This window comes from Podarcis pityusensis (genome assembly GCF_964106645.2).
Source record: "Podarcis pityusensis genome assembly, chromosome: 1".
Taxonomy (NCBI): Eukaryota; Metazoa; Chordata; class Lepidosauria; order Squamata; family Lacertidae; genus Podarcis; species Podarcis pityusensis.
The window spans coordinates 60,796,064-60,816,332 of NC_138028.1; the positions used below are offsets into that span (position 1 = coordinate 60,796,064).

General features: G+C 39.5%; 1 protein-coding gene across 4 annotated transcripts in view; it reads left to right on the forward strand.

The window, feature by feature from the left end:
• NELL1 (neural EGFL like 1) overlaps positions 1-20,269 on the forward strand; it is a 391,785-nt gene that overhangs the window by 120,725 nt on the left and 250,791 nt on the right. For all 4 annotated transcript variants that reach the window (XM_080983235.1, XM_080983238.1, XM_080983236.1 and 1 more), the window contains exons 6-11: positions 366-438; positions 1,155-1,237; positions 6,102-6,236; positions 7,165-7,267; positions 12,167-12,240; positions 15,265-15,364. In XM_080983235.1, the coding sequence (XP_080839361.1) occupies positions 366-438; positions 1,155-1,237; positions 6,102-6,236; positions 7,165-7,267; positions 12,167-12,240; positions 15,265-15,364 (568 nt within the window). The remainder of the gene's footprint in view (positions 1-365; positions 439-1,154; positions 1,238-6,101; positions 6,237-7,164; positions 7,268-12,166; positions 12,241-15,264; positions 15,365-20,269) is intronic.

Here is a 20,269-nt window from a genome sequence, read left to right on the forward strand (position 1 = left end):
TTAAGTTAGTGTGTAAAGTGAACAGTACAGTTGGTTCTTAAAAGTGCATAACTTTGGTTAGCTGATGTTAAATGTTATCTTCTGGCCTATGAGAGTACTTAACTTCACTTACTCATGAATCATCAAAACCTACCTGATATTTTTTTTAAAAATGAAAAGCTATGTTTTTTTTAATTGAAGAAAGAAATTATATATTTACCAATTCAGTGGTATCTTTTTAAAAAGTTCATGTGATTTTAATTGGTAAATCAGTATGATTGTATTAATTTGTTATGCGTTATCAAGACATAACTTGTGAATTATTTTGTACAATTTTAATTGTATGACTATAATCTATATTACCAGCTATCTCTTCTGTTACAAAGGGTATCATTCAAGATGTGAAAGTCATCTTCATGCCTAATGGATATATAACACAATGCCCTAATCTGAATCGCAGTAAGTAGCACTTTTAAGTATATATATTTAAAATTAAGTTTACAAAAATACTTTTAACAAAAACGAGTGTTTTGTAGTGCCTATTCATTTGTTGTGCAACAATGTTACATTCTTCCTGAGAAGTACCACTTTGTAGTTGAACAACTAAGATTATGTTTTGCCAACTTTTCTCAGTAAAAGCAGGCTGGGGAGTTATAGATATAACTGTTTTACTCCTTCGTATGTTTGACTGCACATATTTATTTTCTGTTCATTTAAACTGATCTTATAAGTGACCTAGATGACAGTTTCATTGGGAAAGCCAACAAATTCTGGACCCCCATTTTCCAGTTTGCATTGAACTAGGCTACACATTACTGTCATCACACCAGATCAGTTCAGATTTGTCTGTTCAGCATTCTGATGGCTGCATTGCTTATAAGCCAGAGAAACCGGGACCGAATTGCAGACTGTGGGATACCACCCTTCCACCCATGCTTTTCTGTTACTGTAAGATTCCAATATTTCCAATAATACGTCATAGATGTGCAAGACAACCCAATTTAAATTATTAATTTTATTTTCTATTAAAATGTCCATATGTTTTCATTTTCTTATAATCTTTGTAATATTTGTATTACAAATGCTAGAATCAATAGCTAGTGAGTTAAGCATATGGTAGTTTGTTTTGTATAATATGGTTTTTATCTGCTGTTTTCCTTCCTTCCTTTATTGAGCCTGTCCAACCTGCAGTGACTTCTTAAGCCTGGTTCAAGGAATTATGGATTTGCAAGAACTTCTGGCTAAAATGACAGCAAAAGTAGGTACCTGACCTTTGTTTTACATCCAAGTTGTCATTTGCTTCCCATATTTGGGCAACCATGTACACATTTCTCATATTTTTTCAGTTTATGTATCATTATGTCAAGGACTTATTTCATGCTATAAATGGAAGAATAAGTTACTGATCCACAAAGAATGCATTTTTCCTTTTTGTTTGAATTGTGGTTGAATACTGATGCTGAGGTTTGCCTAATGGAATAAGAAAACAAGACAGGCACAAGTATTTATCTAACCTGATGCATAGTTGTCAAACATGGTTGTTTCCTATGTCATTCGTTTCCCTTCATAGAAATAAAACACATAAAAATCTGTACCCTTCCAGTTATTGTGAATAATCTGTTCTATATCTAACCCTTCAGTTCTTACATAATATTGGGGTGTTTTTTTTTGCATGGGATAGCATGATGATGAGGTCATTGGGATTGGAGTTCTACCAGTAGTCAGGCAGCAGTGGCTGCTCATCAGACGCTGTCTAAATCCTATTTTGTTTCTGAGCTGCCTTCACGTGTTCTTGTTCCATGTGCTTATCTTGTTTATAATAACACATTTTCATAGCATTAAAATGCCAATTATAAAACAAAACATTGTGTATACATACTGGCTCTGTTTTTACATCATTTCTAAACCATAGTTTAGCAATGCATGAGCAGGAACAAACCTCAAATGTAAGTGCGCTCCCATTAACTTCACATAAGGCTAGGATGACTTCATCATTCCTTCCTCCTCCCCCTCTTTCTCTTAAACCAGTTTTATCTAGGCCACACTTCCAGAATAAAAATTATAAATGAGTCTTCTCCCATACAGTGGTATCTTGGGTTACAGACACTTCAGGTTACACTCTGCTAACCCAGAAATAGTACCTCGGGTTAAGAACTTTGCTTCAGGGTGAGAACAGAAATCGCACGGCGGCGACGTGGCAGCAGCGGGAGGCCCCATTAGCTAAAGTGGTGCTTCAGGTTAAGAACAGTTTCAGGTTAAGAACGGACCTCCAGAACGAATTAAGTTCTTAACCTGAGGTACCACTGTACTCTGTTCAAACAGCGATTCTGGATCACAGCTAGGATTGTCCTCAATCGTACTTGATGTTCTTGCTCTCATTTAGAAAAGATATCTATCCATATTCTGCGCATACACACACACACACTACACTACACTGAAATGTTTAAATGTTTATTTGATTGTTCTTGAATCTTCCCGCCACACTTGCCCTCCTCTCCTGGTGCACCACATGGTTTGAGAACCACTGTATTAAAGCCCGCTTGTTGTGTCATATGGATCAGAGATCATGGTTCATAACTGTGGCCAGGGTCAAAACCAAATCAACTTTAAACCATACGCCACAAATCTAGGTTGTTTAAACTAACCAGGCATAAAGTATGATCCCTGGTCTAGATGACGTTGACAAGCCTATTTTAAATGAAAGTCAAACTAAAAGCCTCTGAAGTCCCCCCAGTTGTGTACCCAAGGTTTGCTATGGCTTCTTCCTGCTCACCGCTGGTTAGCAGGACATGCAATCATGGCCACTGTCTGTTTCAAATCTTTGCAAAGCTTATGGTTTGAAATCTGGAGCATAAATCAGCCAAAGATAAGCCCTCTTAAGCCCTGCTGATTTCAGTGGACCGGTGCTTATAGGCTGCAGTCCTATAATGCCTTTGCTCGGAGTAAGTCCTGTTGAACAAAATGAAACTTACTTCTGAGTAAGCATGCACTTTTGACCTTTTTAAATTAATGGAACTTAAAAGTGCCATTGTATTGTTTATTTATTTTTGGTTTTGGTTTATATGAAAACTGCACAAGGCAGTACATTCTACAGTGATTCCCCCCCCCCCCCGAGTATACCCCTGTTTAATGTCCCCATACTTTTTATGCTTTCCTTTCTGATCTTCCATCTTCATGTTTTAATTCTACTGTCTTAATCAGCATGCTTTGGACTTGATCACTTGGAGAAAGAAAAATATTAAATTTCAGTTCATTTTACTTCTGGAAAGTGAGATAATTATTCTGAGACATGCTGGTGGTCTTAGTAGGTGCCAATTACATAGTGCATTGAGTGACTTGCCCTTGCTGCAGTTAATTATATTTTTCTTGCTGATATTTTTTTATTCTAGATAATACATAATTAACATTCTGAAGGTTACAAGCGCCCCTACAAGTGGAATGCTCTTTACCTTCTTATTCCATATTCCCAAGAACTGCTGTTTCATTGCCTTTTGCAGTACATAAATTTAGTATTTTGTTGCATTCATAGACCAGTGAGAACATGTCATGCTTGTTTGTTTAATTGTCAGAGAAAAGCAAGCAGAATGCAAAATTGCTCATTTTATTTATTGCTAAATAGAAACTTAGTGGTTCAGTTCTAAAATAACGCATATCAGTTGTCATGTCTAAGCTTGAAGCCTTCGTCCCTAATTGCACACCTGTGTGATCAGGTTGTTGTGACTTTATGATGAGTGTCTCATGCTCAGTGTCTCATTTTTTGATATTTGCTGGTTATTTTTCAAGGCTGAGATGTGACATTGAAGTCCTGGCACAAAACAAATCACTCTTGTACATTGCTACTAGATTATGTATTTAATGATGAAATTATGTGGTTTGCCTGCTCTCTTTCACCCTTAAATGCCCCTTTTACCCCCTTTAAGTAGACCTTTTCTCTTTTTAAGAATATAAAAATGGTGAAGAAGCCCCTCTTTCTATACCCATAAGTACAAATAGCCTCAGATTACTTTTATTGACATAGATTTGGTCTTTCAACAATTGAGTACTCAATCTGATTAAAGGCGTAAAGATTGCTACTTTGCTCCTGGAGTGTTTGGGATCAAATTATTTCAATAAGGAAGACTACTATGATTGATTACTATGGAATTTGCACTGCACCTCCCCTTGCCACCATGGCAAGTAGGAAGACAGAGACCGAAGAGTTGGCCAAGCCTGTTGTCCCATGTACGAATCCTGCATCTGCAACAGAAGTATCTGCTGTTCAGTTTCAAATGTAATTGGTTTCCAAACATGAGATCAAATACATGATAAGTCTTTTCCTCCATGAATTATCTTGTTTTTTCTAATGCTTCATGTCCTAATGACTACCACCTCTCCTTTTGACAATTAATTCAATTAATTCACCTGCAAAACTATTCTATCCTACATGACAGAAAGCATAATCTGCTACACGCAAAGAACCCACAGTGTCCTACATGCACCATTGGGTTATAGCCAGTGACAACCCAGCAACCATGAGCCTCCAATATAGATAAAATATAACATACATAATACGAACACAAATATTTATTATTTCAAAACATTATTAAAAGTTAGCTAAGCAACATATCCAAAATCCACCAAAATTTTCCCCTACCAACATCCCGGACAAACCTTCTAATTGAAAGCAAAAGTGTGCTGGACTTTATCCTTGCGTTTGCTTTTATAGGGGTAGGTGTTGTTTCATTTATTTCTGGAATTATGGAAGTATTTCTAGAATACTTGTAATGGTTCTGAGAGCACAGGTGTTAGCAGTGTGCTCTTTCTATATTTATCCAGAGGCCAAGCTGCTTATGCAGTGTGCAACCTTCTTGCACAAAATACCCTTTCTATATAATACCCATTATGTCCCTTTACGTGCTGTAAATGTTCAAAACATATGCTGGAAGTGGAAAGGCCATGCGTCTGGTCTGAATTATGGCTCCTATCAGGAGTATATTTACTGTTGGATGTGTGGTATGTTGTGAATGAATGCAGTGTTAGCCTGAATAATATGCTTCAGGCAGGAAGGGGTGGGGAAGTGTTTTAACATTAGAAAAGCAATGGATCAGGCCAGAGTCCCATCTAGTCCAATTTCCCGTTCTCAAATACCTATGCAAAACCCACAAACAGGACCTGAGAACACTGCTTGCAATTCTCAGCAACTGCTTTTCAGCAGCATACTGCCTCTGGCAGTGGAACATAGCCATCATCCCTAGTAGCCATTGAAAACCTTATTCTCCATGAATTTGTCTAATCTTCTTTTAATGCCATCTGAGTCAGTTACCATTACTGCAGCTTGATGGAGCGAATTCTTTAGTCACTATATGCTGTATGAAAAGGTGCTTCATTTTGTCTGTGCTAAATCTTCGAACATTCAGCTGCATTGTATGCCCTGGAGTTCCAGCAGTATAAGAGAGGGCGAAAAACTTTTTGCTATCCATTTACTTCATGACATGCATAATTTTATATATCATGTATTATCCGTTACAAGTCACTTCCCTTGGGACTTCCCCAGTCCATCTCTCCATGGCATTCTATTCAAACCTTATTCTGCTGCATATCCTGCATATTGATAAATTCCAGGAAGCCAGATGGGAACCAGGGAAAGAGCTACATCTATGAGCTTCAAGTTACGGGTTTGACTAGTGGATTTGGAATACAGATCATAGCATTTTGAACTTTTCCAGTTCTTAACATTTTCCAGAATAGAGAGCCAAGAATTGGACACTAAAGTTCTAAATGGATAGGTTGTTATTTATAGACATAATAGTTATTATTTAAAAAGTTAATAATTATGTGTTGCAGACATGGTGTTACTTTGATTGCCGGTTAACAGATTAGACAATTGCCCTGAGATCCTCATCCCATATACAGAGGTTTCTTTAATTTGGACTGAACTAAATACACTAGCAAAGCATATGCGATTACCATCTATGGATCTGGGCTGATTTATACCAGCTTAAAGTCATGCTGTTTTCATGTGATTTTGTCAGTATGATAAAACCTAATTCCTCTGAAAATCACTAAGCTGTGCTTTTATTTTCCTTTGTATGAACCCATGTGCATGAATTCCAGGAATTAAATCAAGTAACTTTCATTTATAGCTAAATTATGCAGAAATGAGGCTTAGTCAGTTGGAAAACTGTCACTGTGAGAAGACTTGTCAAGTAAATGGAGTGATCTATCGAGACAAAGACTCATGGGTTGAAGATGATCACTGCAGGAATTGTACTTGCAAAGTAAGAAACTTCTAACTTATATATGGGGGTAAGATGACTCATTACAATTCAGTATAAGTTTGTTGAGTACATAATGTCAACTTGGAGGGTTAGTTATTGGTATTATGCATAGCATTATGTACAGAGTATGGGGAGGGAATCAAAAATGATACCTGCCTAAAAGCAGTTTCTTTCCTGTATTTAGATGGCTATGTTTTTTACTGAACATTTTGGTTTTCCTGTGTACAATTTAGAATTGTATTACTGAAGTTTGTGGGAAATGAGACGTTATCTTAATTGTATGCACGAGTTGCATTTTGCATGACAACAACATGTATATTGTGTTCGTGGTATTTATTAGTTTCAACATCAGAGGAACAAAAGTTGATTAGTATGTAAATCTTGTACTGTTGAAATTATTTGATAACTATCAGAAGAGAGGTTTTGTTTGCCCAAGAAAATAGAAAACTGTTTGTTAAAATGAAGATGATTGACAGAGACTGTGAAGGTGTTATTTTGTATTTGTAAAAATGGGTAGATGGCTTCTATTGTCTAACCCACTTAGTGATTGGTGGAATAAGGGAAATAATTTATATCTGAAATTTAATAGATGTTCACATAGGTAGCAGCTGGATATGATTATGGTTGCTTCAGAATGGTGAAATTGTAGTTGCAGTATAGCTTATCCAAATATTCATATCTAAGCTAATTATTTTTTCCACAAGTTCAGAATGTTTCCCGCCCCCTAAAATATACATTACTTTATACCAAAGATAGCCAATGTGGTACCCTGCAGAGCTTTTCAAACTTCTAGCTCCCATCAGCTCTAGCCAGCGTTGTCAATTGCCAAAGATGAGGGGAGTTGTAGTCCACAACATCTAGAGAGCACCATGTTGGCTAACCCTTCTGTATACAGGTGTTTTAATCCTATTTTTCTATTATTTTACAGAGTGGAGTAGTGGAGTGCCGGCGAATGGCCTGCCCACCATTGAACTGTTCGCCAGACCGCCTTCCGGTCCATTTAACAGGCCAGTGCTGCAAATTGTGCAAGTGTAAGTATAGGTATTGTGCTCTCTTCTTTTTCTCAGTCATACTGATTTTACATGCTATTTGTTGTTGTTGTTAGTTTTGTAGTAAAGTTGTGGAGTGATGTCACTTCAATTCGGGAAGCCCCTACTCCCTGGGAAGTAATTTGAAATTTGACTCTGCCTTGCATTTTCTGGGAGAGAGGCATCCTGGAGTTAAAAAATATGCTCATACCATGTAATGGACTTAAAATTCATAATTAGTAAAATTTTACTTTTACACATGATTCAGGCCACAGAAGGGTAATGTTTGAAAGGGACGGTAAACTATGGCTTTGTGCAATGTGAATAAGCCTGGCCATCTCCCAGGTTCTTCCACCAGTCATTTCATCTGAATCAGGGATTGCGGTTAAACATGATTAATAGTATGTTTCAAAATAAGCCAACGTCAGATCATGGGTTGTGAAGCTAGTTTGTTGAAACTAACCATGGTTAGCGTTAAACTATGATTCCTGGTTCTGATGAAGTGATAAGCCATGTTGAAAGGGGGGCAAAGGCTTCTGAACTCTTTCTGTTCAGGAGGCAAGGGGAGAGGGAACACGGGGGCCCAGAAGGAGACCATGGTTTAGCATTAGAACTGAATTTAACCATATAGTCACAATAATCTTTTCTTTTGTTTCATGTCCTCTAATTAAAATATGAATGAATGAACAAACCTACTCTTTTGTGTTTTTTTGGTTGACACCCATCTCAACTTGTTGGTGTACTTGGAAATCTGTTAAAAGAAATAGATGTAAACATTGATTAAAATTGATTGCAAATCTTGACAGAATGATATACTTGGGACGGTTTTTGGGGTCCATGTTGTTCCAGACACTGAAGCTGTCTGTACTGATGATACTGTGTGGATTGATTTCTCTGCCCTTTGTCCATACAGTCATTGACAGTATGATCAACTGTAATTGTCTTTCCTTAGGGCTTATTGAGCAGATAATTAGCTATTTTATTTTTTTTTTAAATGAGTTAAAGCAACTAGCATTTCTTACCTGAAAAATGCAGGAGGATTCTTTTTTCTCAGTTATCTTTAGTTAATCCCTCCAGTACAGAACATGCTTTTTGAGATCAAAACTGACTTTCTGGCAAAGTCTGACTATTATTCAGATTTTTCTTCCCTTTTAGTCTACATCCAGCCTTGTTATATAGGCTGTCGCATTTGAAGCTGAAAAATACCTCCACCAGCCCTGTGCCCATCGGAAAGACAAAATCTAGGTTTTATATTTTCTAAGATGATGATTTACAAGCCGTAGCTGCAAAAAATGCCACATTTACCACACAAAAGTTAGTCAGGTGTTTATTACAGTCAACAGATGAGTAAGACAATATGCAAAGTTCCAAACAGAAAATAGGGAGTCTCAATAAAACCAATTGTTTAAAAACATGATAGGCTAAGAGACACAACTATATCTATATATTAACATAGAAGGGTATGACTTAATCACATCAGTAGCGTACTGTTGGGTGTTGGTGCTCATCTAGCCTTCTGCTGATTTGCTGCTGCTGGATAGAGGGTGTGACAGTGAAGAGCCTGGTGCCATGCAAATGTACCATCAGAGCCAATCTGTTGAGTGTTCCTACCCTCATTCCTGGTAAGCAGCAGCAACAGATAATGGGAGATCAGGTGAGCATCACTGCCTAACCACACTATCTGCTATTGAATCGTATCATACCCATGTTGACAGGTCTTCTGAAACAAATTCTATGGCATCATGGTGGAACGGCCTAAATACAGAATCATATATAATGGGAGCAATACACTGAAGGTATTACAGACTTCTGCTTGTTGATGTTAGTCCAGAGAATTTCCTCATCGTGCATGATATAGTTTTGTCACTTTGATAAGGCTGCACCCCAGCTAGGGATGTTAAATATTTGGTACTTTATTCCATTATCAATGTTGCCCTATTTACCTGCTAACCAACAGTTGCCAGTTGAACAATCTGAAAAGTGTAGTTTGTTAAACCTTTTGGGCTGCATGCTATGAGAGCCAGTGTGGTGTAGTGGTTAAGAGCGATAGACTCATAATCTGGGGAACCAGGTTCACGTCTCTGCTCCTCCACATGCAGCTGCTGGGTGACCTTGGGCTAGTCACACTTCTTTGAAGTCTCTCAGCCCCACTCACCTCACAGAGTGTTTGTTGTGGGGGAGGAAGGGAAAGGAGAATGTTAGCCTCTTTGAGACTCCTTTGGGTAGTGATAAAGCGGGATATCAAATCCAAACTCTTCTTCTTCTTCTTCTGTGTCTAGCTGGGAGGCAGGTCATCATTATATACTCTTGACATGCTGTATTCTTCAAAGATCATCATCATCTTCATTTTTAATTTGTATACCGTCTTTCTATCTTACAATACTCAAGGCGGTTTACAAGCTGAAGAAACAAAAAATGTACATCTTATAACAATCTAATGCAATACAAAAATGTGATAATAAAACATAACTTTAAAATAGGCAACCTACATCAAAAAAGTAACATTCAACTAGAATAGTGATGAAATCACATAAGTGAAACTTTGATTGTCAAAATGTGGTGGTATAGATGGATTTCAAAGAAGATATTTTATAGGATTTACACACACACCCTTTGTTGCTAGCATACCCTGTGGTGTAACATATAGAAGTTGATGGACAGTATATGGGGAGAATTTGTAGAAGTAAAGTGCAACTGCTGAGGATAAAATTTCAGTTTGGTGTAATATTTCTAGTTCCTCTGCTTGCCCTAGGCCTATTACCACCTTTCCTATCTCTCATTTTTTACCTCAGACCTAGTTGCATGACTGTTACCAAGGAAAATTATAGATATAATTTGAAAGGTTGAAAAGTAAGGTTTTGTCCCATTCTGCAGTGTTTGCGGTTCTTGAAGGGGAAATGATTTAAAGAGCAATGTTATTTACTATTCCTCTTTTACTGGAGTTAAAGAGGACATTCTTTTTTATTATGGCTACAGTAATGCAAATGTGCCAGGAAGTCATAACTAGAGTTTGTAATACATTGTGCTATTAGGAAGCAAAATTTGGGTATAAATTGTAAGTTATTTTAAACTGCTTTTAATATTGTATTGTAATGTGTTTTAATGTACCCTGCCCTGGGACCTTAGGGTGGAGGGCAGATAATAAATTACATAATTGTAACAACAACAACAACATATTTGATGCTTTCATTTATCTGTATTAATGACACAACCTGGGGGAATTTAGTTTTTCTAGCTTTAATAATTTGGAGCACTGGGCACCTTATTACATATGTACCCCGTGAAGTAACAGTGACTAAGCCAATTTCTTTTCTAACCAAACAAAGATTTTGGAGCTAATATTCATTCCATTGCCAGAAATGATACTTGCTTGAAAGTACCCATAATCTCAAGAATACTGAGGGTCTGTTTAAGAATTGAGTACCTGTCATCTTGAGTAGAGATCTGTACTTTGGTCACACTATATATATTTTTGTCTCTGGCACCAGTACTACTATACCAAAATACACATCTGTAGTTCCTCAGAAGGCAGGTATCATGGAGCTATATCTGGCATGACTGACTTTTTTTACAGTAGTCCAACCCATATTGTGCAAACAGAGGCCTTTTGAGTTGTTCCAGCTTTTTCTCCCTGAACTGAGAATTTTTTTATTATTTACCTATCCTTAAAGGAATTATATTTCCTCATTCATGGAGATATATCTGGCATGGCTCAAGGGGCCTCTGCTTGGGAAAGGATAGCATAACAGACAATTTTAATGTCTGTTGTATATATGCATTCTTTTCTGGAATTAAAAGTATGTAATAAATACAATGGGACATGGGTGGCGCTGTGGTCTAAACCACTGAGCCTAGGGCTTGCCGATCGGAAGGTCGGCGGTTCAAATCCCCGGGACGGGGTGAGCTCCCGTTGCTTGGTCCCAGCTCCTGCCAACCTATCAGTTCGAAAGCATGTCTAGTGCAAGTAGATAAATAGGTACCGCTCCGGCAGGAAGGTAAACGGCGTTTCCGTGCACTGCTCTGGTATCGCCAGAAGCAGCTTAGTCATGCTGGCCACATGACCTGGAAAAATTGTCTGTGGACAAATGTCGGCTCCCTCGGCCAGTAAAGCGAGATGAGCGCCGCAACCCCAAAGTCATTCACGACTGGACTTAACTGTCAAGGGTCCTTTACCTTTACCTTTTAAGAAATACAATATTTGAGTTTTAGTTCATTTGTAAAAGTTTCTAAAAGGCAATCAGCAAAGAAAAGTTAGATCCATATGCCCCAGAATCTAATTTTAATGTTACAGATAGTCATCAGTGTAGATCTTTCTATGGTGTCTTCCTTTTTCCATGTGTTTGTTAGCCCTGTATTTCCAGCAGTGATCTAATCAATTATGATAGTTAATGAATACCTGTGGCTCACTTGAGACACTGCTCCAGTTACACAGGGACACAGTTCTGTTTTCACCTGTCTTGATATGGTGTAGATAAATCAGAATCTATATATTGTGATACAGTAAGTCCATCCAGGTTGTCAATACTTTGCCCATACAGGCATATCTTAATACAAATGTACTGTGCCTGCTCCACAGAATGTCACTGCCATGACTAATTCTGTTAATGAATCGAGTTCAATATCTGTTCTGCTTCTCCTATTACTTCAGGTCACTAAGTAGCCTAGTTTATCAGAGTGAGTTGTGAAATGGTTCAAGATAATAGTTTTTGTAATGAATTTACCATTATTGTCAAAATAAATGTGAGCAATTAACACTGGCTGCTACTGAAAGCAAAATGAGTACATCATATTTACCACATTGCATCTAGATTGACTTAAAGCAATATTGTTTGTACCAAACTGTATAATTTATCTGCACTTACTACTAAATACTGATGCTTTTATTTATTTTGAAAATTCTAGCCAAATGTATCTATGGAGGAAAAGTGTTGGCAGAAGGTCAGAGGATTTTAACCAAGAACTGCAAAGAATGTCGTGTAAGTTTTTTAACCTTCTAAGACTGCAGTCTCAAGCATTATGACTGCTGTAGGACTTACATTGCAATTGTTCACTCTTTCACTTTTAAACGTGTGGTATCTCCTTTATTGCATGCCCTGGATGGTACAGCAAAGTGTGTGCAATATTACTTTCTCTGCATCAAATGCTTTTGACAAAAAAAAAAACACATTTTTAGATTGAGTCATAAATTCTAATACATTTTTACTTTCCGTGCTTGCAGGCTGTCACTATTGTGAAAGGGATTCAAGCGCATACCAGAAATTTAGCTTTGCACAACTAGAGTAGGATTAAAGTGTTCTGGTGCGATAGCACAACAGATCCACAAAAAAAGAATACTTTTTCAGGTGGGAAAGTGACAGGAAAATGCACTGCAAAGTGGGGGAGCAACAAATTATTATTTTTAAGTCAGCTAAAAGCCTTTAACTAGGTTCTTCACCAAGCATTTAAAAGCATAGAGTTTTGGGGCTTGACAAATCTCACCTGGATGAGCAGTAAAGAAGGTGATTATCAATACTGAGCAGGTTCTGCTCCTTGACATGGTGTTCAAAGAGGGACATAATAGAACAAGGCCATTCATAAAGTGGGGAATATCTTATTGAGCTTACAGAAAGAATGAGAAATGTAAATTTGCCTAGCTAATAGTGCTAGTCTGTATCTGAAACAAAAGTAATCTTCTCCAGCTTGGGTTATAAAACATTTAATAATTTTAAATAATTTTAAATGCTGCGGGAAGGGGATACTCAGAAGTCCTGTTGTGCTCAGAAATGAGGCCAGAAAAACCAAGTGATTTTCTCTGTCTTTGGGGAAAATAGCTTGGTTTTCAGAGCCCAATCCTGAATTGAGCTCAAGAGGGTTTTCTTGACAGCAGTGGATGATATTTCAGACCATGGGAACCAGCCCCATGTGGTTAATTAAAGCAATTTCATACTACATTTTACTTTTTCAGTTCAGCTTAAACAATAACTTTTACTGTGATTTTTTTTAATAACTGAAATATATTACTGCTTTGACACTGTCCTCTTCAATGTTTTGATGCTGGTGGTTCAGTAGTAAGTGCACTAGCTTTCCTTGGAGGGTTGATGTGAAATGTGAACATCAAGTATCTAAATATGTGGAGAATTTTCAGATATTCAGGAGGATCCCTGCTTCTCACTGAAGTGAAGGACACGAGACAGGTGTTGGTCATCAGGTGAGCTGTGCATAAGCAAGCTCCTAGCTAGCTCTGCCGAGGCTCTTTTTATTAGCGCAATGTGCAAAACCAGTCAGATACATTTTGGACGGTGCCCTTTACACATCTTCCAGTCGCGAGATTGGGGGGTAGAACAAAGTTATTTTGGCACCTGTTTCCACCGCGTCACTTTCCCCCTGAACAATGTTTAATCGAAGGAGACAAAGGTCACAGACAGGGCATGGCAGACTACTAAGAGAGCAAAGGTTAGATAGAGGGCATGATGTTCAGACAGCTGTGGCTTGTCTGCAGGTGGAAGTGTGCTGCACGCCCGGTGGGTGGAAGTGTGCGCCACACCCGACGGTCATTCCTTCACTCACAAAGCAATTCATGGAGGGCCATGAGAATGACCACAGGGCAGGGGAACCTAGCATACTTGTTCCTATAGCCCATACCTTCATGATAAGAGTGAACAGCAACAGTAGCCTGAAAGGGCTACAAAATCAGACATCTAGAAGAGTTTTCATCTGCATCACATTCTCATCTTTGTTCCTTCTCAAAACAATAATATATGGATCCTCCATGGCACCCAGAGGGTCTCTGCTTTGTTTGCTGGGCTGCTATTTGTTAGCTTTCTTCCTGGGGTACTGTGAGGTTCAGGAAACAGGAGAGATCTGTCTCTCGGCTGCTGACTAGGCATGGAGGGCAGCTGCTGAGTCCCTGGCACAAATCAGGGCAAATGTGCAGAAAGGAATTATAAGAAACTCCAAAAAGCCTCTAGGCTTAGCAGAAAACCAGATATGAGCTACTGTGTTCTGGTGATAAGAGTATCTGATCTTCATTTTAGCGCTAATTGTGATTTTATCACATAGTATATGAAGTATCTAACCCTGCCATTGCTTCAATACTGGCACAGCAGCTGCCATTTTATTTGCTGTGTTGGTATTGCCCTTGGCATATCTATCTATCATATGCAAACGACTCATGTGTATTTGCTGTAAGTGAGGAAGAGGTAAGGATAACAATGGTTCCTTGTGCTTAACTGATTCTCAGCCTGCGAGCCTAGAGTAGCAATGCGTTTTTGAAGTAACTTGGTAAGTCAGGTTTTCATTTCAGTTGCTGTAGAACAAAGTATCAATTGTACCATAGTAGACAATATTGTGGGCAACCCATCATTATTACGTGTTTTCTGCTTTTGACTAGTGAAGGCATGAATAGCCTTTTAATTGCTTCCAAGCTGTGGAAATCATAGAGCTAGTTTTCAGAGCTGCCTTCCTTTTTGTTTCCTTGCCCATTTTGCATGGAAATATCATGGGTGTCTGCTGTCAATGCGTTTCCCATGCTTTTCTTTTGTGAACATCTCATGACAACCAGGTATTACTGAACTTTAGAGGGAAAACAGTTCTCTCTCAAATTGGTATGCTTAATCTTTCACTCATCAAAACTTCCACACCAGTTTGATACTAAGGCAACAACGTTCTGCAAAGAGAATAGATAGTTAGCCTGGGCATGTTGGGCATTGTTGAGTACAACAAGGTCCTTGCTGATCAGACCAGTACCATTCTTACTTTTCTTTGTCATAGTCTGGCTGTATACACACCTTACTGTGTAACCCCATCCAATCCTGGAAACTGTAGTTTACCCCGTAGACTTGCAGTTCCCAGCACCGTTAACAAGCTACAGTTCCCAGGATTCTTTTGAAGAAGAATGTGCTTTAAATGTCTCGGATGTATGCAGCCTTTGTTTATGTCAGTCTCTGATTACAGATTATAGAAAGTAGAAGCAACTGTGGAATTTTCATCAGTGTAACTCTTTAAAACATTGTTATTTCCAGAATGGAATTTTAGTAAAAGTAACGGAGACCTGTCCTCCATTGAACTGCTCGGAAAAAGATTACATCCTCCCAGAGAATCAGTGCTGCAGTGTCTGCAAAGGTAAGTAGGATGTTGGCAGGCATTGTTAATAGTTATTGTGTCTTCCTTAAAAGAATGTTTGATTTGGATCTGAAAGGCCTACTGTAAGGCTTATGGTGTTGTCTTGGTTGCCTTTTATGCATTAACTGGAGTTCATAAAAGACCTTTAATATTAGTCAGACATCAAAGCTCCTTGGGGATATTGTAGAGCGTTTTGAAATCAGGGAAGTTAATATACTTTTTTTCCAATTTGTATAGATACAGTCTGTGAAGCATGTATTGTTGGGAATCAAGCCTTTATCAGGAGAAACTGGCCACTCTCCAGGCACCCGGCTTGATCTCCTGTTGACCTCCCTGTCTGCATTCCCGGCAGGATCCAGGCTAGGTCGCGATAGGCGATCCTTCTCAGCATGAGAAGAACACCCCCCCTCTTTCCTGCCCCCCCCCGGGCAGGGGAAAGAGATAGACAGAAACGTATTTACATTCCTTTATTTCTGTCTTTGCAGCGTTACAAAAATCATGACTGCTCTCTTCAAGCTCCAGCAGTCGAGAGACAAACTCTTCCTGTACTTACTGTACAGCTCATATTACACTCTGAGCTAATTCCGGTGCCCTCTGCACTGTGAATTGACTGTCCCTCTGTTTCCCACAGAACAGTCCCAACATTCCCATTATGTTTTGTTTTCAAGCTACCAGCAGCTCGCGGCTGCATTGATTCAATATCGTAACATACTCCCCCATATGAATCAATGTGCGCTGCGAGCAAAGCATGATCCAGAGAAGAAAACAAATAGTTGTTATATATATAAAACACTCCCCTGTTGTTTCAGTTCCACCCTTGGAACTACCCGCCACTGGTTTCCCCAGTGTACCTCTCTGGTTGTCTGACTTCCAAGGAATGAGTGCATCTGCATTACCTTGGCTAGGGAATGTAGTGTTACGCTTAGCAACTCCCTGTTGTGTCTTTGTCTCTGACTTAGACACTCCGTTAACCTGTCTTGAGTTGTCAACAATAGTAACACATGCTACAGCTGAGTTAGCAAACTCTTTTGAATACCTCTTGGGTGGTACGCCCTTTGTAACTCTCTCGGACCTGCGTATAAGGTGCTGATCCTCTCTGCTTACTGGTTCAGTCTCAGGACTCTTTGGAGAACCAGTTCCAATAGTAAACAGTGGTTCATCCTTCACCTGTGAAGGTCTAGCCATTGTGTGAGATTTCCTCTCAATGACTGTGTCAACTGAGCTCTTGGAGCTATCACTGTCATTCTCAGTACCACTGTAATCAGTAAAATCATCATCATCATCTGAATCGTCCTCAGTGGGAAATGTGTGAACAATTACTCTCTCCTGTTCAGGAGCACTCTCTAGAAATTTTGTGAGAATCACCTGACCAGATTCAGACAAAATTACTCTGTAGAGACCCTTTTCATAACCCACAAAAATGCCTCTAGCATTCTTTACTCCACCTGGAGCATCAGATTTCACATGAGACCCAAAAACCTTAAAATGGGCAACAGAAGGTTTTCTGTGGAATAGCTTTTCAAAAGGAGAACTTCCCAAACCTTTTGAAACCTTTCTCATCCAACTGTAACAAAAACACATTAACGATTCCGCCCAATACTCATGTGGCAAATGTGAACTCAGCAATTGCGCCTTCATGCCATTTTGCAATTCTTTGTTCACTTGCACACTTCTGTTCCATGCTTCTGCTGAAACAGCAGTCTTGTGCCTTATCCCTTTCTTATCCAGGAAATCCTGAAAATCCTGTAAAAGAAAAACTGGCTTTTCATCTGTGAAAAGACAATCAATGTTAGCATTATGAACATTCTTAACCTTGTCACAAAACTCTTTAAACCTTTCTAAGGCTTCTTGTGGTTTTCCAATATATATACCCACACATAATGAGAGACATAATCCATACACACAAGATAATATCTTGCATTGCCTCTAGACGGTGCTAGAGGACCAATCACATCAGCATACACTCGCTGAAAAGCTTTGGTTACTTGCGTCGTCTTCTGGACGTTTTTCGACACACCTGCGAGAAATCATGTTAGACTCAGATGCATTACAACTTATGCAATCACTTTGCTCAAAAGTCAACAAATGCAGTCCATCTTTCTCTCTGGCAGAAAGATATAGCTCTCCATCTTTGAAGATTTTGCAGCTTTCTCTATCATAGGACAGAGTCAGACCTTTCTTTGTGATCTGCGAAACACTCAGCAGATTGAACTTTAAATCAGGAACCAGATACACATTGTTTATAGTCAAGTTCAGACTCTCAAGATACACAGTTCCAAACCCGGTCGCTTCCAGCTCCTGGCCATTGGCCTGTTTCACAGTGAAGCTTTGCTTCTTAAACGTTGAAAACAGATCTCGCCGCGACGTCATGTGTTGCGTCGCTCCAGTGTCCAAAATAAAAGCGTTTTCCACTTCTGGTGTGGCTTTTAGTGACATCAAAGCCATAGCTGGTTCCACTTGGGACTTGGTACGACTTTTGCCTGACACCTCAGGCTTTGCAGAGCTTCCCCTAGCTCCTTTCTGTTGACGTGGCTTCTTACAATTCCGCTGAAGATGCCCAGTCTGTCCACAATTGAAACAACGGACAACGTTTAAAGCAACAGCCTGTTCTTCACTAGCAATAGCAGTGGGGGTGTCAGAACTCCGAGCTTCTCTCCCCCTGTCTTTGACATCTATTGCAGCAAGTCTGTCTTTCTCATTGAGAATCACGGCACAAATTCTCTCCGTCGAAAGATCTGCGGCAGGTAGAGAACTAAGCTGACTTGCAACCGTTTTATAAGTCCGATTTAGGCTGTTAATAATCATGAAGCAGAATATCTCTTCCTGTAGAGGGAAATTGCGTTCTGCCTTCTGCTGGCGTAAGAATTTCATCTCTGTCAGATGCGCTTGTACATCTCCATCAGGCGCTAGCCTCAGATTGGTCAGTTTTTCAAAATGCAGCAACGCTGAAGAACCAGCATCTCTTTGATGTATTCTACGCAGCGTTTGCCAAATCTCACGCGCGTATTCCAAATCCTGAATATGCACGAGTTGATCATCTGAGATACACAGAATTATGGCCGTCCTGGCTCTCACATTCTGTGAATTCCAACCTGGCATTGGTGCTGCAGGGATGGGGTTATCAATCACCCCAAAAATCCTCTGATTCTGAAGCAGGGCTTTCATCTTTACAGACCATGAGGAATAATTGTCATTAGTCAGTGGAGGTGGGTAAGATAAGCCTCCCCCCTTCCTGGCATCCATTTTGAATCCAAGCCTCAGCTCTCACTCTCGAGCCTGTAAAATTCCAAGAGTCTATTGGCTGTTTACTGCCTCACTTGGCAGCTAAACGCAGGCTGTTTTGAAAGTCCCTCCAAGAGCAGTGAGATAATAGACAAAACAAACGCTGTTTACCAGCCTCTCACAGTCCCAGCCCCTCTTCCGTTGTTGGCTAGTAACTTTCCACTTTACTGACGTTTCGTTGCTTAGCAACTGGACATTCCAGGCTTATCAAGACTCAGGAATGCGAAATATGTGGCTCTCTTTCAGTGCTGGTTTCATCCAAAAGCAGACACTCAGTGAACCGAAGAATGCTTCATTCAATTCGCGTTCACTCTCACAGCCATAAAATCACCATACCTTGAGGGAATCCGTTGCTCAGCAAAAACACCTCCTCCGGTGCTCAGCCGTCCTTGTAGCTTCCATCCACCCGCTACCACATTCTTTCTTTATCTCCTTGCAGAGGATGAAGTACGATCCATCAACCTCTCTTGTTGCTTTCATGGATCAAAACCATCGGCTCCGTGCTACCATATGTTGGGAATCAAGCCTTTATCAGGAGAAACTGGCCACTCTCCAGGCACCCGGCTTGATCTCCTGTTGACCTCCCTGTCTGCATTCCCGGCAGGATCCAGGCTAGGTCGCGATAGGCGATCCTTCTCAGCGTGAGAAGAACACCCCCCCCTTTCCTGCCCCCCCCCCCGGGCAGGGGAGAGAGATAGACAGAAACGTATTTACATTCCTTTATTTCTGTCTTTGCAGCGTTACAAAAATCATGACTGCTCTCTTCAAGCTCCAGCAGTCGAGAGACAAACTCCTCCTGTACTTACTGTACAGCTCATATTACACTCTGAGCTAATTCCGGTGCCCTCTGCACTGTGAATTGACTGTCCCTCTGTTTCCCACGGAACAGTCCCAACATTCCCATTATGTTTTGTTTTCAAGCTACCAGCAGCTCGCGGCTGCATTGATTCAATATCGTAACATGTATAACTTCCTACATTATATAAACCCATTTAAATAACATCCCTTCTCCCCATTATTAAAAACAAAAAAACAGTATTTGAGCAATACTGAGTTCTGATGGTAACATTTTTATTTTTTAAAAAAGTTTATATTTAATGTTCACATTAAAGTTAGAGTTACAACCCAAACAATGCCACCAGTGCAAAGCTAAGCCCACAAGTGCTGTATTGTGGCCTTGTGGGTTTCTTCCTGAATTTTCCTATTCCTACTCCCTTCCCATGTCTTTAAGCCTCAAACAGCACAGCTGCCAAAAATTATCTTTCTCCTTGAAAGCTGCTTATTTCCCTGACCATCCACAGTCATGATGAATTCATATGTAATTATTGTTGCAGTTAACATTTTTGTTGTTGTTTATAGTGTAGTCATCAAAGACTATATAACGGTGGAACAATTTCTTGATTGCAGCTTAATTGTGCTTTTGTTATTCCCCCCCCCCCATCCTTGGTGAAATTTACTGTACTATCATAGATTATGATTATGTAACTTGGAGTCACAGATGTGATTGTTCATTTTTTTCCATTGGGTGTCAAATAAAAATGGTTGATTTTTTTTTGCTGCTACTCAGTTTCTTGGATTACTAACATGGGCTGTTGCTTTGCTTTGAGGGCCAATCCCCAGCAC